General features: G+C 35.7%; 1 protein-coding gene across 5 annotated transcripts; it reads right to left on the minus strand.

Annotated features, from left to right (window-relative positions):
* Positions 1–729: 729 nt before the first annotated feature.
* On the minus strand, positions 730–27,990 carry ptprja (protein tyrosine phosphatase receptor type Ja). Of its 5 annotated transcripts, XM_051899946.1 has the most exons (30): positions 27,746–27,990; positions 20,769–20,790; positions 20,057–20,254; positions 19,204–19,452; positions 18,292–18,540; positions 17,898–18,173; positions 17,519–17,779; positions 16,777–17,028; positions 16,337–16,594; positions 15,549–15,815; positions 12,569–12,835; positions 12,204–12,467; positions 11,818–12,078; positions 11,436–11,702; positions 10,316–10,573; positions 9,771–10,043; positions 9,548–9,691; positions 8,244–8,445; positions 7,906–8,018; positions 7,317–7,398; positions 4,973–5,020; positions 4,856–4,864; positions 4,598–4,685; positions 4,207–4,297; positions 4,029–4,102; positions 3,826–3,960; positions 3,474–3,590; positions 2,996–3,156; positions 2,742–2,877; positions 730–1,847 (listed from the first exon to the last, which is right to left on the minus strand). In XM_051899946.1, exons 1-30 carry the CDS (start codon positions 27,812–27,814, stop codon positions 1,692–1,694), a joined length of 5,247 nt encoding a protein of 1,748 aa, XP_051755906.1. In that variant the 5' UTR covers positions 27,815–27,990; the 3' UTR covers positions 730–1,691. The 5 variants fall into 5 exon arrangements, with proteins under 5 accessions (XP_051755906.1, XP_051755909.1, XP_051755907.1 ...); XM_051899949.1 differs by lacking the exon at positions 19,204–19,452; XM_051899947.1 differs by lacking the exon at positions 4,856–4,864.

Raw genomic sequence — 27,990 nt, forward strand, 5'->3', positions numbered from 1 at the left:
CTCTCTCCTCCCTTCCTCCTCCATCTACCTCAGCAATACTAGCGCGCCTCTCATCAAGCTGATGAGGATTTGGCGCGTCGGCGGTGGTTTGCAGTGGTGTACGTGGATGTGAGTTGTACACACACTCGCTACCTGTCGCTTTCTTCGCACGAGAAACTCGCTGACCCATGATAATAAAAATACAGTGCTCGCTAATTCTCTCCAAACCACCTACAAAAGTCATATCAGAACTTTCACTCCTTTATACATGAAACACAGTCACTGAACTCTTCGAATTCTTTGTGATGTCATAGGCGCTCGAGCGGAGCAACATCAAATCTAATGTCTAATGTTATTTGAATGCATCATTTCATTCATATCTAATGATACAAGTAAATTACTTAAAAATTAAGTTAATTACACAAAAAAGACCATCCTCATTAATTAGAAAAAGAAATGTATGGCTAAATAAATATTAAATAATATTTACATTATACATTAATATTATTAGCGTATTTATTGTTACATATAATAATCTTTTTCTCTTAATAAAATAGCATATCATGCATACTGGCTACTTGTGAATATGTATAAATAAAACGTTGATATACTTGCACTGCATACAACTTATATTGTTTTAAAACATACCAAGACTGAATTATTTGATGAAAAATCCTGACCCTCCCTCTCCCTCTCTCTTTCTCACACACACACACACACACACACACAAATCACCACGAAAGTGTGAAATAAAGTGCAGCTTTTTTTTAATCCTATATATAATACAAAGTTCATCTGTATGGTTCTTTACCGTGACCAGCAGAGTATCAATAAACAATAATTTAAAAAAAAAATACAGAATATTAAAACCACATAAGAAAAAAGTCCCTGGAACAACACTTTGTGAAAAAAGAATTTGAAAGTTCAGTTTGAACAAAATATATTATATACAAATATAACAATTTAAGTGCATTAACATGGTACAGAGTCACACTCTGTTAAAACCTTTTCATAATAAATTGTTAGTAGGCACATACAAAACTGACCTGATTCTAAAAGAAAAAACAAAAGAAAAAGACAGGTCAGCATGTATCTTTACTGAGAACAAGCAATTCCAGAAACAAACCAAAGACATTGCTACTACTCATTACTAACTTCTTGTCCTCATGGTCCATTTAAGCTCAACTTTAGAGCTGTGAAATCCAGAAATCACAGATATATTGAATCCAGAAATCACTGTCAACCATTTGCCAGCCTACTCACTCATATTGCTATGTTAAATCATAGAAAAGGTGTTTTGAAAACATCTTGTCTTTACTGCTGCTGCAGTGAAGTAGAAATGCAATGTTACTGCATTACATTATGATGAAGCTCTATGTGACGTTTTCATATTTACATTCTATATTTCTATTCATGATCATCTTCATTTCACCTGTCGCCTTGTCTGAGGAAATGCCACTTTTATGATGCCATATTACATCACTGAAACATTATCAACTTTATTCTATGAAAACTCTTACAAAACATCCCTGCAGCTACATTTCTGTATTTACATTTAAAATATTTCAGCATACTTATATACCTTTATGAACAAACTTCTTAATAAATATATATATTTTTTCCTCTTTAAATAAAACTCAATTTAAAAATGAAACAAAAGAGAAAAAAAAGTTTCATTCACAGCAGTGCAGCAAACTGTTCAAGGTAGATGGTCAGGCCTTATGGTAGCCATTTTTGGGTTTTTTCAAGGGCTCAAAGTTCTCATAAATAGTGAGTGCAGCTGTGTTCTGGTAGATCAAATCTACATTGTTTCCAGTCCGAGACTTGATGATGTCCATGGCGCACTGGTTAAGAAACACATACTGATCCTGCAGAAGTAGAGAAAGTAAAGGCCTGCACTGTTAGAGAATAAAATCCTGATTATGGCTTAAAAAAAAAAAAAACCTAGTTATTGAAATTCTGATATTTGATGATTATTTTTTTAAAGATATATCCACTTTATTTTTCAATGCAGAGGTAAGCTATTTTCTGTGATAATAATAAATTAAAATAATATGATAACAAGTGACAGTTTGCAATATCAAGCAGCATAATGGACAGTTTACAGTGTACAGCTAAAATAACTGGATGCTGAGGAGACCAGAAGTCTCGACACCTTTAAAGGGTTAGTTCACCCATAAATGAAAATTCTGTCATTAATTCCTCACCCTCATGTCGTTCCAAACCTGTAAGACTTGCGTTCATCTTTGGAACACAAATGAAGATCTTTTTGATGAAATCTGACAGCATTGAACTGTTCATAAAGTTCATAAAGAGATCGTAAAACTAACGTGCTGCGTAACCAGTGAGATTCATTCTCATGTGCTACGCAGCACGTTTGACCTTCCAGAAGAGGTTTGATCTTGTGCGTCAAGTTTGTTTGTTCGCTGATCAATGTTTATACGTGAATAAAAGCCTAAATTAAATCTGTTCATCATAAAAAGCGATTGTGTCAAAGTTCAAGTTGTGAAGGCAGTCTATGGAGGGACAGAATGCTGTCAGATTTCATCAAAAAGATTTTCATTTGTGTTCCGAAGATGAATGAAAGTCCTACGAGTTTGGAACGAAATGAGGGTGAGGAATCAATGACAGAATTTTCATTTTTGGGTGAACTAACCCTTTAAGTTACAATGACCGCACCCGTACTCTTACATTAAGAATAAGGTGGATAAAAGAACATACAATCAGCACAGAGAGATGAAAAAATGTATTAATGAATGTACCTCTGTTTGTACCATCAGTGGTCTGTGCATGCGTAAATTGTGAATGATCCCATATACATCCACTAAACCATCCCGCTCGATCTGAAAGATTAACCGATCAATGGCGATGAAGGTTCCCGTCCGGCCCACACCGGCACTGTATTATGAAAACAAAAAGTGCAGAAAATGATACATTTCTTTGTGGGAGTATAATAATAAAACAGTGCTGAGTAGACGTGTTTGTATATTCGAGAGCTCAGGAATTGTTCAAGCACCTGCAGTGCACAAGAGTGGGTGAATGTCTTGAGTACTGGTCCATGTGTTCTCGCACCAGGTGTCTGAAGTTGATGAGAAGCTCAGTGGTCTCAGGAACTCCATGGTCTGGCCATGCAGTGAAATGGAAGTGACGAACTGATCGAATCTCTGCTGTTTTCACCTGTCATGACAGGAATCGTTTATCCCAAAACTTTAACACAGTACTTTACACTACATGATGATGAGGCATAATGTTACAATTAAGACATAACATTAAGATATTACAAACATAATACCAATTAAGATAATTGTGACTTCCTAGAATCTGTGATGTACTTTGTTTGATTTATAATGTATTAAAATGTATGTGTATGTATGCATTACATATTTATGATGAAAAATTATCAAAGCACCAATGCAGTATAAAAAAATAAAACACTGTTGGTCATTTAGTGTTACAGAAGCATGGGTCTATCTCTAATATTAATATAGACTTACATTTTTCACTTCAAAGTCACGTAAAGTCCAGTCCTCCAGTGGGATCTCAGAAGTAGTCGTCACTGTCAGATTGTTAAAATGACTTACATCTGCTGGCCAGTATTCCTCACATTTTATCTGAGAGGGACAGTTAACATTATGGCAACATTTAGTTTAAGTAGAAGTTCAATACCTGAGACGAGAATCTGAATGAGGAAATGAACTTTGAATATGTAGTGGTCAAGCGATTTAGGCTTTTAAAGAAGATGCTGGTAAAGACATGTATCCTAATCTGACAATAAAATTGATTGAAACATGAGGAATGAAGGCAGGTGAGATCACTGATAAAGTGAAGCATGAATATATACTGTACCCGTCCCTGCTCATTGCATTTGGTGAGCATGACAATAGTCTGCACGTTTTTCTCCCAGATCAGTCGCCAGAAGTCATTGACAGTGCAGGGCAGTGGCCCTTGGGCTGCGATAAACTCCTTCTTTGATGTGTAACCCTGAAAATATCACACAGTTAGTGTGACAATTATGTGAAAAGCTAATGTTTTTTTGTAGTTTTTCCTACCGGCATGTAGCTGGCATTGATGTAGTCATCAAATGGGCTGCCGAGCACAGAGAGCTTGACACGAGATGAATCGTCTGTCGAGAAGACATGAACCATTATAAATATGTCCAGAACAGACTAGATGTGGAGGGAACTTGGTGTTGTGTAACTTCATGAAGCAAAACACACAGGTTCTTACATGGCAGCACATTGTTATAACGATTCTTGGCTTTGTTTTCAGGGGCCAGAGCAACAGTCTTCGGCTGATTTGTCCCAACCGGCCTTAGATCCTACAAACACACACATACATTTATTTAATCAAACATTTATTTTCTGTAACATTTGATTTTACTATATTTACACAAATAATTAAACATCTCTAATAAAGCATTTGTTTCTGGATGAGGAGAAACACAACATGGTCAAAGCAAACCAATCAGACATTGCTACTACAGTTTTTAGACCAAAAATAATGGTGACGTAATGGTGGTATGGAAATCTAGTTGCAATACTTGCAATGCCAGTCAGTCATTATTTATTATTAAAGTTGATCAGGTGTAAATCTACAAAGAAACCAAAGAAATAATCACCTCAAATTCTTCAGCAAATCCACAGAAGGAATCAGCCCTTTGCCTCTTGTAGTAAGCCTCATAATCCTCCACCTTAATTGGATCACTCCTGTGACACCATTAAATAAAATTTGATAGGAAATATGCATTTAAACTATACAAGACACCACAGAACGCTGTATTTAAACAGCATAATGCAGTATATTATATGCCAATACAGTAAAATCATGAATATTTGCACAAAAAAATGAGAGCTAACAAATATGTATGATCACTTACACTTTGTTTCTGCAAGAAAACAAACGGGAAAAAAAATACATAAAATTTAAAGGCTGTTTTGTCTATTGTTTGTTTCCATTTTTTATTATGTTGTTTTGAGGAGAACAGTATACTGACCTTAAAGAGTGGATAGGAATGCTAGTAGAAACAACTTTTCTTTGCTTCCTGTGATAGTGAGTGCATAAATGTGATTATCTATTTGCCACTGTCTATTAATACATAAAAACAGATTTGAAGAACATTCTATATCTATATCTATATCTATATCATTCTATATTCTATATGTAACTAGCAGTACATATCTTTACACACCAAAGTTTATCCAGTTTAAAGGCCCGTTTACACCAAGAATGATAACTATAAAGATAACTAACGTTATAACAATAACTATATTTGCTTCTACACCAACGAACGATAACGGTCTGTTTATTCTAAGCTCACGCGCTGAGGTTTCCGCATACGGCCCGCTGGACATTAGAAAAGCAAGTAGGCTAATGTAAAGATTGCGTTCAGATTATAATGTTAATACTAAATCAATCCAGGAGAGGTCGCTATTTCCAGCCGATCCCCGTATTAATAACAGCGCAGGATGTGCACGCTAATGTGAAAGTTTACTAAAATTAGAAAAAATAAATGAAAAATTGACAATAAAAATCGTGTTTTCACCATCCAATCAGGATGGTTAACGGATTATCTTTTTACCAAGTTCAAGGGGTCGCCCATATGTGTGGTTTGTTTACACCGCTGCACTGCTCACAAAATCCGCTTTCCACCGTCGGGCCGAACGGATGAATGGTAAGGAACAGTTCCAGTTGTATTTCCACTTGAGCCTGGTACGGCACGGCACGGCACGATTACAAACCGTTCCCGGCCCGGAATTAGCCAACCGTGCCGAACCGTTCTGCTAGAATGCGAGTAGTGACGTCGTCACTCAGGATCGGTCACTTCTCTGTTGCCTGGCTGCCAGTTTCTCCGTAGCTTGCTAAACGTGATATTTGAGCAACGTGAACACAAATTAATCATACAATTAAAATAAATAACTGATCCTAAATAACGCGGTCACGTATTTACATCGCATATCGTGTGTAAACTGCAACGACTGAAGAGCTCCGTTATCTGCCCCACGGTGGAAAACGAAACCATATCCATACCGGTCGGCTCGGATCAGATCTGCACGGAATGGAACAGTAAAGCAAAGAGAACGGTTTGCACCTGACGGAGGAAAAGCGGCTAACGAGAAGTATGAAAGATACATATGTGGGTCCGTGTAACGCCAGAGTTGCACTTGTCTTAGATTTCAAAGGTAAAATGCATATTCAACAAAACCATTTTTTGACAAATGAATGACAGAAATGTATGCACTTAATTATGTTCTTATACATTTAAAAAAAAAAAAAAAAAAAAAAAAAAAAAGTATTTTATGGTAATGCCATATGGAACAACTATTTTTTAAATAAGCACTTTTTAACGAGGCTGAGTTGAAAATGTTCTCTAGGCTTGTAATCAAAAATAGGACTGTACATTTGATTGTTGAAAATTTACAGATAATGCAATTGAGATGATTACATTTGCTTGTTGGGGTAATATTGCTTGTCATCTGAAAACAAAGTTTCCCATTTGTATTAGCAAAATTGCACAAGTTTAACAGTTCATAAAATCTTTTTTAAAAATTACATTAATTGTACATTGATTTCCCTTAATAAAAAGTAAATTGAGTAAGATGGTGTAAAAGGTGCAAGTGTGGATTAGTAATCTGGCCCCCTGGTATTAAGGAGGAAAAATGGCCCTCGTCACTATCGAAGTTGCCCTTCCCTGATCTAATCTAACAGTGTATTTAGCTGACAAAGTCAACATAGTGGAATAAAAACAACGCCTAGTCTTTTTCACTGCAGAGTCAAAGGAAGCAAGACAATGTTGTTGAAACTAGCGCTAGATATCGGAGGTAATTTTCATGTTTGCTAGCCTGGCATAATGATCTTATTGTTAATACTTCTCAACATTTATTCCGAGGGTATGACCGATTGTTTTCCATGTATCCGTTTTCTCTAAAGTATCATTGAAAAAGGGGTTTAATTGGCTTCTGGACCTCGGCGATTAACTTCTCCGCAATGTTGCCTGCCATTTTAAATGTGTGAGCCCTTAAATTAGAATGGATTCTGATTGGCTGTCAGTGTTTTATCGTTCAACAGCTGGGAAAAAATCGTTGTGAAAGTGATCCTAGCGATATCGTTTCTCTATATCGTTATCGTTATAGCTGTGGTGTGGCTATTCTTTTATATTTAGAACGATTTTTAGAATTACATCTTTATCGTTATCTTTATAGTTGTCGTTCTTAGTGTGAACGGGCCTTAAGTCAACTTAAATTCTTTCTTAAATCTATCATCTCTAACACAAACTCTAAATCAAACCATTAAAACACTCTAAACATCAAGAATCGTATGAGATGTGTAAAATGTCTTACCGTCTACAAACCACAACCCCGATGATGATTACAACCAGAAGAGCAGTAACACCAATTCCTGCTGCTGCTCCTAGAATTACCACTGAAGGATGGAGAAAGACTAATCAATTCAGTCAAATCAACAAAAATAAAACTGTATGGAATTGTTGATCAAATTTGATATAATTTATATATACACTCCAAAGGTTTTCAACTGTGGCTGTAGAGTTTCAGATGGAAAGACTATCCAAAATGATGGACCAAGTCCACTCACAATACAGGGTAAGTAACAAATCATTCGGGTGCACAGTCATTGGTACAGTTCTTGTTACTAAGTCAATTTAAAAAAAAATAAATAAAAAAAAACTAAATTGGAAAAGATTAAGTGTTGTTATTCTTAACAATGCAAGCTAAAAATAGGCCAGCCACCACAAAAATCTGAGAAGCCCAGCTGTAATCTCATCAAAATATTTGCCCTGAATGAAAATGTGCTTGTCATTTACACACATCAATACATTTAATGTGACATTAGCAGGGATGTGTTACTGAAAAATGCAGGTGCAATGTAGTAAGCGCTTTAAATATTGAGAGAAAGTCTCCCAGTGGTTACCTGGGTTCTGTGGCAGAGTGATGGGACTAAACTCAGATATGGAGTAGTATGAATTAGACACATCCACTAAAAGGTTATTTATCTCCAGATGAGTGAAAGTGATGACAGCAAAACTGCAAGAAATTCAAACACATGACAACATAATGCAGAAGACATAATAACGTTGTGTGATGAAACACAGTCCTTCAGAAAATGGAGGCAACATTAGGAAGCATTAGGAACATAGAGTAGTAGTTCAGTTTAGTTTAGCGATGGAAATATCCATAACACTGTTATAATGGGTTTTAATGTATGCAGCACTGAAGTTATTGCAAAGTATGGGAAGTATATTGATTTACTTGTAACTGCTTTTGGCATTTAGTTCTCCATTTTTGTAACTATTCCACATAGTTTCATCTCCAACTATGATTCTTCGGTCCTGCACACTTCTAGACTCTGTTGTGTTTTTGACAGCAGCCAGGAATGTGTTGCGCCGCTTTGCTTTCCAGTCCTCATAGGTGCTCGACAGGCATTGATCCAACTTAGTCTTGACCCTGCAATCTGCAGAAGGCAAAACTCATATTTAGTGCACCAAAGACACAATGATTACAATCCAACTCCTCTTTTTTATAATATACATGTATTTGCAAAAGCTGTTTTTAACTTTAATTTTTTACGTTTACCTTTAACCTTTTTTACTCCCCCATGTTATATTAAATGATATAGATATCATTATATTATTATTATATATTATTATTATTATTATTATTATATGATATATTATATTATATATTGACAAGCATATCATACATATAAAAAGAATAATAGTAGAGCAATAAAAAGGAAAATTAAGATCAAACACGTTTTGATAAAATATAATAAAATTATATGCACTACCGTTCAAAAGTTGTTTTTAAAGAAATTGAAACTTTTATTCAATAAGGATACAAAAGTGACAGTAATTACATTTATAATGTTACAAAAGATCCATTTTAAATAACCGCTGTTCTTTTGAACTTTCTATTCATCAAAGAATACACAAAAAAAAAATTGTATACAAAAATATTAAAACTATTTTCAACATTGATAATAATAAGAAGCAGCAAATGATCATATTAGAAAGATTTCTGAAGGATCATGTGACACTAGAGATTATGACAATGCTAAAAATTCAGCTTTGACATCATAGGAATGAATCATTTTAAAAATGTATTAAAATAGTAAACAATTATTTAAAATTGTAATTATAATTCTTATTATTATTATTAACAATATTACTGTTTTATTATATTTTATTATATATATATATATATAAAAAATTTAATTATATATATATATATTTTTTTTTTATTTTTTTTATTGTTTTATTATATTTATATAATATTGTGAATTACACAATATTATTCACAATATTAATATTACTCTAGTTTGATCAAATAAATGCAGCCTTGGTGAGCATAAGAAACTCCTTTCAAAAACATTTAAAAAATCCTACCGACCCCAAACTTTTGAACAGTCGCGTAAATTAGTATTTTTTCATTACCCGATAATTAAAGACACTAATACAGTAGTAAAATGTTACACATACAAAAGATAAGTTATAAATGAATTTTAGAGAATTACAAAAGAAGACACATAAAAGTCTCAGGTTTATTAGACATACCGTCTGTGACGGAGGAGACAAGCACACCATAATGGATCACAGAACCATTTGTGTCATTGAAGATGTCTTGATTAAGAATCACAGTAAACTTGTTGTATTGTACCTCAGTTACACTCACTGCTGTCATATTAGGTGTAACAGGTTCTAAAACACAGGAAAACAAGAAATATGTGATATGCACCCACATAAAAACAAAATACGAAACAGATATAACTCTCCTTACTTGTAAAACCGGTCCTACAGGAGATCTCCTTCACTGTGCTTTGCTTCCCACAACCCAGAGTCCAGAGCTTGGCATTGTACAGAGTGTTGTACTTGAGTCTATAGAAGTTATAATTTAGATTGGTGGTTTGATTGTTCTCTAACTCTTCAGAAAAGTTAAACAGCTTGATTTCAAATCTCTGGGTTTCACCAAGAGGACGGCTCCATGAGAGGGTGAGCATTGGTAAGGTTAAATTAGGACCCGTACAGGTCACCTCGTCCACTGGTGCTGCATCTGTACATAGCAAAACACACCAAAGACAATATTACTTTCCCTTTAATGAATCAAGACATTCAGAACCATGTCTAATGAACTTGACCAGACTAAGGAGTTTCTTGATTACTTATTTTAAATAATTTTGAAAGTGGACATGTTTGCGCAAGCTAAAAAACTACACATACAGTACAAGAGAACTCAATGCTAAATGCTGCAAATTTCATAGAGTCTAAGTTCTTTAGAACAGTATATATACAAAATATAACAGCTTATAGTGTGTTTGTACTAACCTGTGCATGGTTGCAGCCACACTGCATCTCCCTCTGTGTTGTCAGAAGTGCAGCTCTGCACACTGATGTTATAGAGCGTTGAAGGTTTCAGTATGTCAATCGTCACGTTGTTATCTAAACTGGTTATGTTGCTCTCTACCTTGCTATACCTGTACACCCTCACTACATATTTTGGGACCCCTTCCACTCTTGCCCAAACTAAAGAGATGGCATTTGTTGTTGTGGAATGAACTTGTAGGTTTTGGACAGGATCAGGCTCTGAAAATAGATGCAGAGAGAAGGATGAGGACTTGAGAGGAGATTTCAATGTACATATTAATGGTAGTTTTATGAAAATCTTATAAGCACAGTTAACCCCAAATTTGTCAATATTTACTCACCCTCACATTATTTCAAGCCTGAATGAATGTCTTTCTTATGTGGAACATAGAAGGTGACTTATTTATTTATTTATTTATTTAATATTTTTAAATATGTAATTTATTGCTGTGATGGCAAATCTGTATTTTCAGCAGCCATTACTCCAGTCATCAGTGTCACATGACCCTTCAGAAATTACTGATGGTAACACTTTACAATAAGGTTCATTTGTTAACAACAGTTATTGTATTAACTAACTAACCATGAGCAATACATTTGTTACAGTATTTATTCATCTTTGTTAATAAAAATACTGTCGTTCATTGTTTGTTCATGTTAGTTCACGGTGCATTAATTAATGTTAACAAATACAACATTTGATTTTAATAATGTATTAGTAAATGTTAAAATGAATAGTAACCAGGATTAATAAATTCTGTAGAAGTACTGTTATTCTTAATATTCTAAAATGTAGTTAACTAATGTAACCTTATTGTAAAGTATTACCACATTTTTTATTATTATTACAAATGTTGAAAACGGTTGTGCTTGCTGCTTAAAATTTTTATGGAAACAGTGATGCATTTTATTTTTCAGGATTCTTTGATTAATAGAACGTTCAAAAGAACAGCATTTATTTGAAATGGAAATCTTTAAGTCTTTAATCTTTAATCACACTTTTGATCATTTTAATGTGTCCTTGCTGAATGTTGTGGAATTACTTTTAGGAAAAACTTATTGAAATGTTTGCTGAACTTACTGGTGGTTACATGGTATGTGACAGAATCACTCTGGAAATCCATTGGCCCTACAGTAGCCACAGAAACATTATAGGATGTTCCAGATCGCAAGCCGTCCACAAGGAAAGTGTTATTAGAAGTGAGATATAGGCTGGTGTTATAGCTGGACCAGTAGGTCAGGCTGTAGTTGAAGCTGCCAGCTGTCATGTCCTGAGCTTCAGCCCATTGAAACAACACTGAATGATTGCTCTTTGACAAATTCTTAATCTCTCCTGGTCTGTTTGGATCTGCAACATACACAATCATAATCTATAAACACTATTATAGTCCAATATGGTGCATGATTATTTATAAAAGTCTGCCACATGAATTCCTGAAAATGGTTTGGGGTTGAATACTCACAAGTGGCCATCTTTACTGGAAGTGATGTTTCCCGAAAGGCTGCATTGACAGTCGTGAGTGTGACTGTGAAGACAGTTGCTGCTTTTAGTTGAGTGAAGGTATGATTGTGTTCAGTGTTATTGAGAACTGTATAGCTGCTCCATCCTTCACTGCTGATGTTCAGAATGTACAGGTCCAGCCCACCAACAGGATGATCCCACGTCACCAAGATTGAGTGATTAGAGCCTTGATTATCTAGTTTGGGAATCGATGTAGAGGGCTCTGTAGAGAGAAAGAGAGAGAATGAAGAAGTGTCCCTTCAAGAGCAATAATTACCCAGATTGTTTGGATCAAAGGGAGTATTTGTGTTTGATTCTCCTTATTGGAGTGTGTGTGGGAGTACGTACTTGTGAGGACAGAGGTGTTTGCTGGTTCTCCCAGAATGCCGCAGGCCAAACTATATACACTGAACTGACACAGGGTGCCAGGCTGCAAGTCTTGTACTATGATGTTTTCAGAGGAAGTAGACAAGTTCCTACTGTTTTCTGTGCAGTTGGACACCAATACTCGGTAGGAAAACCCATCGCCGTACTCCTGAGGACGGGACCAGTTCAGCCTCACAGCAGAAACATTCAGGACGTCCTTTCCCACATTGGAAACCGGAAATGGCTCTGGGAAACAAACATACAACTGACTGTAGCGCAGATGTGATAGCACAATATGTAGCAAGAATGTACGTAGTACTGTGTTGTCGTGCAGTGTAGTTACTTACTACTGCAGGCAGTTAGAAACTGGGGATCAGACTTGGTGCCGCCCGCCGTCTGCGTGATAATGCTGATGTTGTATTGACTAGCCGACCGCAGTGACAGTAGCTGCGCTGCAGTGTTATTTACAGTCTTCTGGTCAATTGTGCCATTGGGGTGTTTGAAGGTGAGCAGGTAGGAGTAACCGGATTGCTGAACATCACGTTGCTGCCAGCTCAGAGATAAACTGGTCTCGGTGTATCCATTCACTCTCACATCACTTACAGCAGTAGGATCTGAAAATCATTCACAAAAAACACACTTATCCTTCAGCAATGTTCAGTTCAAAAATGGGCTGTACAGGGCCGAGGGTCCTATTCAGTAACTAACTCCATTAACCATCAATGAAGCATACAATAACCACATTTTTATGTTCCTTTAAGGGATGGTTCACCCAAAAATTAAAATTGTCATCATTTAGTCACCCTCATGTCATTCCAAACCCACAAGACTTTAATTATTTTTTGGAACACAAATGGAGATATTTGAATTATTCTCTCATCGATTTTGTCTGTCCATTATAAGTCTTTTCACGCTTCAAGTTCATAAAAACATCTTAAAGTAAACCATATAAATTGAGTGGTCTAATCCAACTCTTCTGAAGAGACATGCTCACTTTAACAAATTTATTTAGGCTTTAATTCACATATAAACACTGATCAATGCACATACTTGGAGTACATATGGAAATATGGATAACTTAAGGTCAACTGTTCTAGCTTGACACGCTAGAAAAACATTTGTTCTTGTGTGCCAAGCAAGCACATTACTAAGTTAAATCTGTTAAAAATAAATAATAATAATAATAATAATAATATAAATAGTAAAAATTATTTTAATAAATGTTAATAAATATAAGTGTGCACCACCTCCTCCCACCATGCCCAGGTGCACAGACCAGACAAAAACTGAACTCTGAAAATGTCTTAGTTTATTCAGGGCAATACTTCAAATGTTTCTGCTGGGGTTTTCTTCCATATAAACATCACATTAATGCAAAGACAAAGAGCCATAAATATCTGCAATAATATCTGCAATAAATATCTATTATTACTTTTACAGAGACACTAACGACATCACAAGATTATATGTATAAAAAAAGAAAGAAAAAAAAAAAAGAGGAAGGGAAACCTGTATTTATATTTATAATGTATATATGATAAACACAATGTTGAAAGTTTTTCAGATTCTTGTGTCTATATGTATGTATGTATGTGTATATATATATACAGGTGCTGGTCATATAATTAGAATATCGTGAAAAAGTAAATTTTTTTATTGTAAATTATTTAAAAAAATTAAACTTTCATATATTCTAGATTCCCTACATGTAAAGTAAAACATTTCAAAAGTTTTTTTTTGTAAATTTGTTGATTAGAGCGTACAGCTAATGAAAGTCCAAAATCCAGTATCTCAAAATATTAGAATATTTACATTTGAGTTTCATTAAATGACCATCCCTACAGTATAAAATCCGGGTATCTTTTGTTTTTTGAAACCACACTAATGGGGAAGACTGCTGACTTGGCAATGGTCCAGGAGACAATCATTGACACCCTCCACAAAGAGAGTAAGTCACAGAAGGTCATTACTGAATGGGGTGGCTGTTTACAGAGTGATGTATCAAAGCATATTAAATGCAAAGTTGACTGGAAGGAAGAAATTGGGTAGGCAAAGGTGCACAAGCAACAGGGATGACCGCAAGCTTGAGAATACCGTCAAGTAAAGCCGATTCAAACACTTGGGAGAGCTTCACAATGAGTAGAATGAAGCCGGAGTCAGCGCATCAAGAGTCACCACACTCAGACATCTTCAGGAAAAGGACTACCAAGCCACTTCTGAACCAGAGACAACGTCAGAAGCATCTTACCTGGGCTAAGGAGAAAAAGAACTGGACAGTGAACAGTGGTCGAAAGTCCTCTTTTCAGATAAAAGTAAATTTTGCATTTCATGTTGAAATCATGGTCCCAGAGTCTGAAGGAAGACTGGAGAGGCACAGAATCCAAGCTGCTTGAAGTCTAGTGTGAAGTTTCTGAAGTCAATAATGATTTGGGGGGGCCGTGACGTCTGCTGGTGTTGGTCCATTGTGTTTTATCAAGTGCAAAGTCAATGCAGCCATCTTCCAGGAGATTTTGAAGCACTTTATGCTTCCATCTGCTGACAAGCTTTATGGAGATGCTGATTTCCTTTTCCAGCAGAACTTTAGCACCTGCCCACAGTGCAAAAAACACTTCCAAGTGGTTTGCTGACCATGATATTACTGTGCTTTATTGGCCAGCCAATATGCCTGACCTGAATCTATGGGATATTTTCAAGAGAAAGATGAGAAACAGTCGATTCAACAATATACAGATGATCTGAAGGCTCAATAGTGCCTCAGCAGTGCCACAGGCTGATCACTTCCATGCCACACTTCACTGATGCAGTAATTTGGTGCTAGGAGCAAGTCATTTGCTGTAATATGTCCTGCCGATCAAGTATTGAGTGCACAAAAGAACATACTTTAAAGAACTTTAACTTTTCTGTTTTGCAAATCCATTTTTTGATTGATTTTAGGAAATATTCTAATATTTTGAAATACTGGATTTTGGACTTTCATGAGCTGTACGCTCTAATCATCAAAATTAAAAAAAAAAACTTTTGAAATGTTTTACTTTACATGTAGGGAATCTAGAATATATGAAAGTTTCATTTTTAAAAATAATTTATAATAAAAAAATGAACTTTTTGATGATATTCTAATTATATGACCAGCACCTGTATATATATATATATATATATATATATATATATATATACACACATACACACACACACACACACACAATATCAAAATATTGTATTGTTGAAATCAAATTTTTAGTGAGAAAGTGTTCAAGCGGGTATATGTATTCATGTATTCAACTCGTGTGACTCACACATGAATAATTACAAATGTGCATTGCTTACTTGTATATGCAGTGAGGCTCTGAGGAGAACTCAAATATCCCAGTGCACCAACAGTCCTCACAGTGATGCTGTACGGGACACCTGCACTGAGTCCTGTCAGAGAGCTGTAGTTTTGGCTGCAGTTCACTGAGCTTGAAATGAGTGTGCTGTTGCTGTACTGCAAGAGGAAGTAGTGTGACACTGTGCTCATGTTAAGGGGCCAAGCCCAGCTGATGTACAGAAAGTTTGTGGTCCGCTCAGTCCTGAACTCGCCAGGAGGAGTAGGCACTGGAATGACAACAATATAGTCACAGATTTGATATACACACAGACCTAGAGCACCACCTACAGATCATCATATCACATTTTCCTAACCAAGTCATTTTATAAAAGTTATGAAACCTGTTAATGCTTTTATAAATGGTTGCAATAATTGTAACAAAAATATCTAATGATGACTATCTGTAAACTCAAACTTTAATCACATACAGCACTGTGAAAGTTTTTTTTTTTTTTTTTTTTTTAGAAAACTAGCACAATTTATCTAGAAACTGTACAGTGGTGTGAACAGTGTAATATCCTTTCTTGAAAAAGACATACTCTAATAGTACTTTCAGTTTGACATGCCTGGTTAGAACAGACTAGTCAGCTCTTTGTTTCTAAAAGCAAATGTCTTACTTCCTTTTCACACAAAGTTCATGCAAATGACAATACAATACAGCACAGATTGTGTTATATGTGAGTAGTTCTTCTAAGTGCTTGTACGTGAGCTATTCAGTGTTTATTTCACAATGTGTGAGGGGTCTTACAGGTGGCATTTAACACACTATCGCTGTCCTGCTTTATGGGTCCACTGATGCTTGTCACAATGACCAAGTAAGGAGTTCCAGGCAGCAGGTCTGAGAACACCACGGTAGTCTCATTCGTTCGGTTCTCAGTCTTTAAAACGGTTCCGTTCAGCAGGATTTTGACGTTGTAGAGACTCACAATACCAGCAGGTGGTCTCCACTCCACTCGCATACTCTGAGTAGTGCCTACAGCAGAAATATTGGATGCTTTACCAAGCTCTGACAACACAGAATAAGAGAGGAGGAGAAAGAGGGTTATTATTCATATAGACAGTGTCCTGTAGAAATGTGTGGTATAAATACATCTCTAGATACATCTAGTTGCTTTACTAGGTCCAAAACTGCCTTGTGGTGTGTAGTATAAAAAGAGATGTGTTTGAGTAATGTGTGAATTGTAATACCTGTAAATGCAGAGATGGCTACAGTTTCAGAGATCATGCCGTTTACTACAGCTTGCACAGTAAAAGTGTAGTTGTTCCCGGGGATCAGGTCAGAGACCTGTGTGGTATTAATGCTACTCTGTATCCATCGTTCCCCATTTACACTCACATTATACAGATATAAAGATTTGTTGTTCCTCTGATAAAACCAGGACAGGCGCATCTCAGTGGTGCCGACAGGAGAGGCGGTTAAATTAGTCACCGGCAGTGGCTCTGAAAGAGAATTCACACAATTATATTCTGCACTAGACATATTAATGTGCGTGAATTACACTAAGCAAAGACTAAAGACCTTAGAAGCCATATTGAATTTAACATGAATGAAAACAAGGCTCTGAGAGATGGATCACATGGAATTGTCACAACTCACAACTTTCAAAACTGTTTCAGGGAACTTTTGTCTACTGAAAGTCTTTTGAAATGGTATTTTGTCAGCTGAACAATTGACGGGTAGTTCAGTCCTTTGAACACACTGTACTTCTATCACTCACAGCCTCAATTTCATTTTTGTCAAAAATTATAAAATATGGCGCTAACTTGACTATAGTCTATTAGGTAGGTATGTGCAAATGTTAACAGTAACGTATAATGCAAAAAGCCCATTACTTGACTGAAAACCTCATTAGGACAGACAACATTATTTATTACACATTAGTAAAGTATTTAACACATTTTAGAGAGCGATGTGTAGTTTTAGACTCACTGGTATTACACTGTATGAACTGTGAGGGTCCAGATATGTTGGCAACTATTATGAGTGTTCTGATGCTGCAATTATATGGAGTCCCAGGCTGCAACTGAGTAATCTGATAATTGTTGGATGTGGTACTGAGAGTCTGATCGGGTGAAGAGATGCTAACACTGTAGGAGAACAGGTTGGAGTTCCCATCAGGGGGAAGCCACGTCAGATTGACTGAACTGGTGCTGACAGCAGAAACCACCAGATTTTGCACTGTATTAGGAACTGTAGAAACACAAACAACCACACACTCAGTAAAAATATACTGTAAACCTAATTGTGGCGTTAATTTTTAGTTTACACCATCAACAGCTTAGGTTAAATGCAGTGTGCTGTACAGTACCTGTATATGCAGTGAGATTTACAAGTGAGCTCCTGAGATCTTTTACTCCTATGGTGACCACAGCGATGTCATACTGACTGCCCGATAATAAATTTGTGAGCGTCGCATTTAAAGAGGTGGTTGGATTCAAAGTCAGGTTGACTCCTGACTGACTGGATCTATACGACACTTCATAGGACACGTTCAATCCATCCATTGATAAGGGTTTTGACCACAGCAAAGAAATAGATCCATTAGTCTGGCCGCTCACGCGGAGAGCTTCAGGCGGGTTAGGCTCTGAGGGGAAACATCACATACACACACTATAAATGGTCCTGCAGATGTAATAAATGCATTAAGATTTTGTTTGATGTTCTGATGATGAGATGGAGTTTGTGAAGCTTTTCTGACTCACTAGTGGCAAACTGCACTATGTTAGAGATGTTCTTCAGGACTCCACTGACGGAGGCGACTGTAATGCTGTAAACACGTCCTGCCGTGAGGTTACTGATTACTGAAGAGATGATGACGGTGATGGTCTTCGGCTCAGCACCGGACACGCTCACCTCATATGTGTCCACATGACCGAGAGGGGGTGTCCAGGCCAAGGTCAAACTGCTGTTAGTGGAATTCAGTAAAGTGATATTCTCCACTTGTGCTGGACCTGAACACGGGTAAACAGACCTTCATCAACATACATACACAACTGTTCAAAAGTTTGGGGTCAGTAGTAAGAAATTCATATATTTCTTCAGGAACAATGCATTGAATTGATCGAAAAATGACAGTAAAGACATTTATAATGTTACAGAAGATTTATTTTTCAAATAAATGCCATCTTTTGAACTTTCTATTCATCAAAGAATCCTGAATAAATGTCTCACGGTTTTCACAAAAATATTAAGCAGCACAACCATTTTCAACATTGATAATAATAATAATAATAATAAGAAGAAATGTTTCTTGACCACCAAACCAGCATGATTTCTGAAGGATCACTGGTGACTGTTGACTGAGTAATGGCTGATAATATAAAATAAAATATAAAAACACATTCAAAAAGAAAACAGTTATTTCAAATTATAATAATGTTTCCCAATATTACCATTTTACTGTATTTTTGATCAAATGAATGCAGCCTGGAAGAACATGAGAGACTTCTTTCAAAAACACTACAAAAAGTTTTCCAACCCCAAACTTTTGAATGGTAATGTAGAAATACATTTCACAGCCATTGGCATCCACACACAAACCTTGGATGGATTTACTCCACATTACAATAGAGACACCTTTAAACCCTTTACTCTCTTCTGCCTACAGTACTTACTTGTGTTTTGGGATATCTGAACAGTGCGCCCCTCAGTGCGGTTATCAGAGGCCACCGAGGTGACGTTGAAGGTGTATTTGGTGCCGGGTGCAAGTTGTGAGATTTGCATGGAGGTTTGGTAAGCGGTGAGCAGGTTTACATCCCAAGCTACTCTATAATATGGACTAATGCCATTTAGAAGTATCCAGCTCAGGTTCACTGAGCTCACAGTGATGGAGTTCACAGACAGGTTACTAACAGGCTCTGGGTCTGTCAGTGCAAGAAAGCGGACATGGACATGTGTGAGTGCAAGAAAGTCATTAAGGACACCCAAAAAATAACAGTTCTGTCATTATTTCCTCTCATGACAAAACAGATGTTTGGCAGACCATTCATCCTGCTTTTTGCCATACAATGAAAGTGGATGTGACCAAAAGGCTGTCAAGCTTCAAAAAGAAAAAGCTCTCCGTTAATTTGTGCATTTAATTTCAGTGATGTCACATGCAAGAACCAATAAATTTGGCATCAGTTATGTCATAACTGTCCTTCATGCACAATTTGTATATGCATATGTACAAATAAGATGTGAGAGCTGCAACAAAGGGGACATGTCCAGATTTCTAAAGTTTTCATTGAGTCCTCACACAAAGCCATCATACTGTATCATTTTAGAAGACTTGGGATACAGAGCCCTGAGTAATATGGTGCTTTTGTGTCCTTTCTAGAACTTGACAGACTGGTCATATGAGTCATATGAAGGAAAGTCGTATGAGTTTCCTTTCTGAACAACAGTAGCCTCATTGCTCAAAACCACTCAAAGCACTGAAAACGTTAATGTCTGATCAATTGTTATTTAGAAGTAGTAAAGACTTACAGGTGGAGAAGTTTCCACAGCACACATCTGAGCAGTTGATTTTGAAGAAATATGTGTTTCCAGGCTGCAGTTCAGTCACTATGATGCTATTCTGAGTTTTTGTAATGTTGTAGTTCTGCACACTACATGAGGAGTTGTTTCCTATAAATATAGTGATGTTTGATGTTGTGCGGTCAATCTTATATTGGCACGGTGAACCTAAATAAAGACACAAAATAAGTTTACAGTCGGTAAATGCCCCACATTATTTGATGTTGCATAACAGATATGTAGCTTAAAACTAAATATCAAAAAACTATAAATATTTATCCAGACTGTAAAATGATAGCAAAAGACACTACACACACAGTGTTGAGAAGAGATGTATATCTTGTTAATATTTTTAAAAGTAGCATGTAATTACTATTATTACTAATTACTTTTACTAGGCATTGGTATAAGCAGGGCTGGATAGAATGGATAGAAATTGTTAAAGAGGATCCGTTTCTAAAATAGTGAAAGAAATGGATTGAGTATGTAAACAATAATCAATGACTATATGTGAATCTATACTTGACTCAAAACAAATTGAATACCCCCCCACCCCCCACATATTGTTTTGTTTTTCCTCCTCTTTTTCCTGTTCACCTTTGATGCTATAAAACATTTTCTTGAAAAATCTTCAATAAAAAGAAAGTTAAAAAAGAAAGGGACATTAGGTGATTATACTTACAGTCAGAGTAAACATGAGGGATCTGGGAAGAAAACAACATTGTAACTTGTCAGACATATTACTTTTAAGAGGCTTAAGAAAGTTTCAAACTACAAAAGTACAACTTTACTGAATAAGCGCATTGTGAAATATCTATTTCAGACATAGATCTATTATGTGTACCAAAGTGATGTCAGCTGAGATCTATAAGAAACAAGAGGAAGCATGCACAAAGTAATAAAATGTTACCAAAATAAATAAATAACTAAAATAAAATCTGAAGTTAACTATACAGTAGAAAGAATATTAATACACATCCTGAGCTAATGCTGTTTGCTCAAGCAGGCCTGAAAATTTGGAAACACATGTATAAGCTATATTTACACAGACATCACTAGGCAAAAATTACAATTGACTGAATTTGTTTCTCATGACCTAAAAACCCTTTAAACTCAAGGTGTATACTGATATGTTTGAAATTAGTTTTGTAGAAAAACACAAATTTTTCCCATAAAAATGTTTATGAAAATAAAATATTATTTTTCTTAAGAGACAAATTGGGCTGCTTTTGATTAACACGTTTTGGTCACTACATGTTTCCCATACATTAATTTCTTATTTCACACAATGCTGATGGCTTTAGTATTAAATTAAAATGTAGAGAATTGTAATAATAAAGAACGAGCAGGTGTATTCACAATCTTGACTGGTAGAGTATATATAGACGTAATAGCAGATCATGCCAGGCACTTACATTTCTTTATTCTGCCTCTTTCCCTTTCTCAGCTCTTCTGAGCAATATTTTCATTGGCCCATTATGAAACTGACACCCACTGCCTGGTTATGATTGGTTGCTAATCGGGAAGATCTTTTTGTCAAATTTGTAAAGGAAATATGATCTCTTTTTCTGCACCGGCCACAACTTCCATATTGGTAACAATACTTTTCTACTCTTTTAACTCTCTGTGGTTAGATTTATTCCAGCCACTAACAAAAAAGTGAAACAATAAGTATGAATAAAAACAATAGATAAAACACATTTCATCTATATGCACTTATTCTAAAACTTTGGACAGCCTATTTTGTTGATCATAATGCAATCATTTGTTTGTTGACTGAAACCTTTTAACCAGCATGGATAACGTGCAACAGTCCTTATCTGAGTTCACACTTTGATGACTTAAAAAAAGTGCATATGCGGCTCTAGTTGCATTAAGTATTAATTAATTCATTCCAAGCAACACATTGACAATAAAGCTTTCCCAAATGTAAACAAGGTCCCCTGGAAAACAAAGTTCACAAACGAAAACAACAAAAACCTAGTTTTTTTTTTCCTTTTCTCTTTTTTTCCCCGGACTCGTCTCACCCCACTGGACACTTCCGGTCGACACTGTCACTTCAATCAAATCATTTGAATGCTTGGGTGTGAATGTGAATTTTTGAATCTTATTGTCATGTAAAATTAAAAAGCCTAAACTGCAAATTATCAAACCCAGTTTTGTTATATGAAAAGGAGCAACAATTATATTGTTGAACATGATCAATTGATATGAGAAAAAAAAAAAAAAAAAAAAAAAAAGACAAATGGGACACCTTACACTGGACTTTATGGACATGTATAAATGAAGTGCCAATTGGGAATATTAACTGAATGGTATCCGTATTTTTGGTAAACTAAGCTTTTTATAAGGGGTGACTTCAAACACTGCTGAAAGAGTCAGCAAGCACCTTATCAAGGCTTTTGTCAGATTTTATTTAATTCCTGGTAAAAGACATGCAGTATTATTGATTTCATGTTACAGCCATCTACAAGTAACAGATATGGCAAAAAGAAAATTAATTAAGATATGAATTCAGGAACGTATTGTATAAAATTTCAATTATAATAAGAATTGGGAACTTATGTGAAAATATCTAACTAGCTGTTGGAACTAAATAACCTCACGCCTGTAAAACAAACCCTTCAATCATTTTAACATTTCCTGGGTTCTCAGAAGTGGAAGTCATCATAGCTGGGTAAACTTCTATAGTGGTGAATGGAAACTATATCAAAAATAATTTCTGCACTCCCCATTTGATCCAATAGCAAAAGTTTAAATTAAAATATAAAATTTGCCATCACTCCCTCAGCCATTGTTTTAGAAACTCATACAGCAGCTTTAACACAAAGTATAGTCTTATAAATCAACATTAAATGTTTCATAAATGAAAATATATATTTAGAAAAAAAAGAAGAAAAAAAAAAACGTTGCTAGATTTACGATATTAATAACTGTGGAAAGTCAACTCAGTCTGTGAAAAGGGTCCATACAAGTCAGTTGTATTCAGTTGTATGTCTTTGGAAAGTCATTAACACTCAATTCTAAACAAATATTTTTAGAATTTTTTTTTTTAGTTCACCAAATAAATATACGTATACCCAATATGATTACCTAGTACCTGCAGCTTACAGCTGTACTAATGAAAAGGACCTAAACTCTGGAATTGGTAATGGCCTTTTAGTTCCATTTGGAAATCTTACTCGCACACTCGTTTTCTATGGACACTTCTTATCTGCAGCGCTACAGATCGGCCCTTCCACTGTCCGCAGGAAAGAGGCTTTACCCAGAAGAATGCCACTTCACTTCCCCTAATTCTAGCATATAATGCACTGGTCCAGATATTACAACATATTAAAGCAGATTAGGGGAAAAAAAGTAATTATACTAACAAACATACACCGAAAAAAAAAAACATACATAGTCTTTGTATGATATATGCTGCTGCTGCTACTACTACTATTAGTACCATTACCACAAAAGCACTAAATGTAGATTAATTTTTGTTGACATGTCAAATACACAGCATGTGTCTTTCTAAGCTTGTAATGTGCACAAAGCAGAGACCAAATGTAGTCTGATTAATGTCTATACATGCTGGACAACCACATTATGTAGCCCCGTTAGTCCTGTTTCAGTCAGACTAAACAGATGCAAGCCTATTTTCAAAAGTGCGAACTAAGTAAATACTGAATGGGGAAGTACCGAAAGCAGGCTGTAACATTCAGTCTTTGAGGTTCAATATGCTTCAGCAAATATCCTGGCGTCAAACTGAAGCTGTTCTCTGAGAATTTCCAATATGTGTCAGGCATCACTTTTAAAAAGAAAGCATCAAACTTCCTCATCTCAAATTTAGAAAGAGCTGTTTCTGCAACAAACCGTGCTGTGTTACATGACTGATCCCATATAAAGAGGGTCAGAGATATCAAAATGCACACTACACAGAGAGCTCATCATCACATCTGTCTGTATGTAGAAACACTGTAGGGTGTTATTAGAGTAGTCTTTAAAAAGAGGGTAGCATTACTGTAATACAGTAATGGGGTATGGTCACATGTACTGGGGTATCTACAAAAAACATTGTTTACTATATAAAATGTTTGTGCTCTTATGTTCCACACCACATCTATATCATTATAAACATCATATAACAGCTCTTCCAATTTTAGGCTATAAAAGTACATGCAAATACATAGTGGCAGACACAATATTTGCATGTTAGAGTTACTTCTCCATTTAGTCAATGTAGAGACAGACCCACAATCTTTCTCCTGCCATGATTAAAGACTACTCACACAACACACCTCTGAGTGGGTGTTTTAAATTTCGGTGTGTGTGTGTGTGTGTGTGTGTGCGCCTGAGAGACAGAGGAGCATGTTTGAACTTTTGTATAAATGTATAAAAACCTTTTACTATAGATTTAGTAAAACAGAGTTTTCCTTGACAGTGTTTTGGAAATGAAGGGCAAGGCATGTCATGTGCAAACAGTCATAAGCTGGGTTTCCATCCGAACGTGAAGCGAATCTTTTCAAAGTTCGAAAAAAAAAAGAAGAAAAAACTAATGTGAATTATGTGCGTTTCCATCAAGTTGTTCGAGCAGATGACGGTGGTATTGGTAACCTAGTACCAACAGTAAATAAAAACACTATCAGTGGAAACAGCTGATTAATCACGTGGGTTTAATGTTCGTTATGTCAGAATTTATTTGGCAAATCTCTTTTTCTCGCAAGTCAAAAAAATAGAAAAGAGTCTTTATAGTTGAAATACATGTAACATTAGTCTAATGACCAGTAATTGTACACAATATAAGTCACAGAGAATACTGACAATATTGTTGTAAACTAATTATCCATTGCTTAGCCTAATGGCTTTAATGGCATATTAGCATAAATGTCACAATACTGTTGTACAATTTTATGATGCCTGACATTTCAAGTTTGTGCGTATTTCAACTAGTCATGACATACAATTAACCATTGAATACTTTGAATGAATAGGCCAAAATTTACACTGAACACAGAACTGTGTAAGAATGTGTGCGTCTAATCTATTCCACCCCGGGATCGGCCAGAATCCTTCTACAACAGGGCATTATTAACTGGACACAAGCATTTCTGCAAATACACAGAGCCTAGCTTTATCTGACAGATGACTTAATTTCCAAACTTAGGGAAATGTACTGAATTTCCAAACTTTAGAAATGAAGTACATTTTCAAGTAAATTGCACAATTGTGGCCGGTGCTTCTCTTCCAAAAAATGTAAAACTTCAAGCTACATATCAAGTGTAATTATAGTAATGATAAATGCAGTACTTCATATTTTACATAAATATAAGTATTGTAGGCCTGTAATAACAAAACTCTAATTTGGTGTGTAAATAGGTAAATTGTTATTTATAGTGCATGTTTTATTTTAATGTTTTTCTTTTCTATACATTTTAGAGTTGCTTTGTCTTTACAGTATATAGTGTCACCCACTTATATCACCCACTTATATTAAGTCCACTATATATATATATATATATATACTAAAGAAAAACATTAAAATAAGACATTATGCACTATAAACAATATTAGCACATTAAAAAAAATATAATTTATAATAAAATTTGTTTCAGTTGTAAAAATATTGTTACAAACTTGAGTAACTGTGGCATTCACATGACACTGTACTATTTGAAATTTCGCAAAAAGTTCTGTGGCGGTGTCATAGTCCAGTGATGGTATCAGATGGTAATACCATAATTTGATCTATACCATGGTACAGAATGATTACCATATTTATGGTACTTTTAGGCCCGGTTTCACAGACAGGGCTTAGACTTAGCCAGTATTAGGCCTTAGTTCAATTAGAGCATTTACGTAGACATATTTTAAGATATGTCAGTGCAAGATGCTTTCTTTTAAAACGGCTACAATATGCATTTTAGTCTGGGACTAGCTTAAGCCTTGTATTTTTCCAAATGTATTTTTTTAAACCTAAATAATTTATTATAGTGCACACCAAATTCTGTGATAACATTTAATTTAATTAAAGTATAATTGAATATAGCAAACTATCCCTGCCCTCAGCCTGATGCTGGAAGGGGCTCTAGTATGGAAGATGAATAGATGAATACAGCAACTTATAAGTCTACTTTTATGTATTAATTTGTAATCCATATATGTAACTCAGCATATGTACAATATGCACATCAAGTTATCCACCCTTACAGGCAAAATGGCGTAGTGTGTGAAAAAAATAAATAAATAAATAAAACTCCTGCTGTAACAGAATTCTTCTTCAAATAGCAACACCACCCATAATAATGGTTATCGCAATAGATGGCTGCAGTGATTAGAATGAGAGGGGGATCGGTGGGGGTAAGAGGTGGGGATCTACACCGTTTTCTTTTCCCTGTTCCGCAGCTCTACGTCACAATTTCCCCTTTTCTCTTCTACTGCCCTCAGCGGTTTATTCTTCCTAATTGGGCTGGACATTATTTTCATAAGACATTCATGCAAAACACTGTACTTTCCTGATGGTGTTAATTGCTGCACATCAAGGATTAAAGGCACTCGGCACGCACATTTGCGCAAGAGGAGAGAACAGAGATTTCCTCTATATCAAGCCGTGGAATCATCATTTGGTTTCTTGTGAATCAGTGCAGTCCATTCCTTAAAATCACAGGCCTTATCTACGTTTGGACCAATCTGTCCATGACGTCTCCACCCAAGTTACACCAGTAGCTAATAAGATTGTTGGTATAACTTTAACAAGGCACTGCTTCTGTTTCAGAAGCAATAGGTATTAAAATGACAATACAAAATTCTTTTGAAACAACAGAAGTGAACTTCATATGTAAAAAGGCAATACCATATCACACCGTCACATCTTAACAGGAAGAAATAGGGTCAGAGTCCTGTATCTGGGTGAGGTTATTGAAAATAAGAGAAACAACTTAATTCATAAAGCACTGTCAGGACAAAAACTATCCCAGAAATTACTGCTGTCAGTTTGCCAGTCTCTATCTGTCACACCAATGCATACTGAGATGAGATGAACTTAAAAAATTTGCATAGATAATTGTTGCACTTCTGGTTAAACAGAACATCATGGAAAATCTTCCCACATATTTAAAATCACGATTAAGCATTAATGCTGAACCAATACACCTTGGAACGGTCATTTTCATTTAACAGATAGATGGAAATATTAGCTTACTAATCACTACTGTGCAGTAATGACTAATGTGCAGCAGTGGTCAAAAGTTTTGAGGAAGAGTTTGTAAAAGTTTAGGGGGAGAGTTTGAAAGTAGGAACAGAAGTTATTGACAACTTTCCATGAACCAACTGTTGAATCGGCTGGAAACAGAATGTCAATTTGCATAAATCTGCCTTGAAATCAACGGAATTAAACACTATTTTTCTTTTTGTTATCTCATAAAACGCAGTTTCGCGCATCACGTCAGATCGTTTCATTATATTTCAAAGTACAACAAAAGTAAATCGAAGTTCCAAAACAACGTTCAACATTAGTTTAAAACTCTTTAGAGAACTTCAGAAACTGACGAAGTTAAGTCACACAGGATGTCACAATGATTAACTTTAATAGAGGAACGAAAACCAGTAGATACAGCAAAGTATCAGACTGAAGAAGGGAGACGAACGCGAATCTAAAACATCAACACAAACACTTACCGAGACGACCACAGCAAACAAGACAGCTGCACGGAAGACACTGGCCTGGAGTAAATAATGCTGACCCATACTGGCAAAAAAGCTTATGTCATTTCATAATTTGGTTAATTTCTCAGTCTTTGTTGTCTAAAATAAACAGTATCTATCTATTGTGTACGATGAAAACGCTCCTGAGGCGCGATGCTGCTCATTCCTGCTTCAGGTGCTCTTGAACTTTTTTCATCTTGACTCTTTCTCTTCTCTGG

This window comes from Ctenopharyngodon idella, chromosome 7 (assembly GCF_019924925.1).
Source record: "Ctenopharyngodon idella isolate HZGC_01 chromosome 7, HZGC01, whole genome shotgun sequence".
Taxonomy (NCBI): Eukaryota; Metazoa; Chordata; class Actinopteri; order Cypriniformes; family Xenocyprididae; genus Ctenopharyngodon; species Ctenopharyngodon idella.

Coding starts and splice junctions, on each gene's coding strand:
- ptprja (XM_051899946.1), bottom strand. CDS start 27,814: ATGGGTCAGCATTATTTACTCCAGGCCAGTGTCTTCCGTGCAGCTGTC. Junction 16,595..16,776: donor AGCCATCTCTGCATTTACAG/GTATTACAATTC, acceptor CTGTGTTGTCAG/AGCTTGGTAAAGCATCCAAT. Junction 4,298..4,597: donor GATTTGCTGAAGAATTTGAG/GTGATTATTTCT, acceptor GTGTGTTTGTAG/GATCTAAGGCCGGTTGGGAC.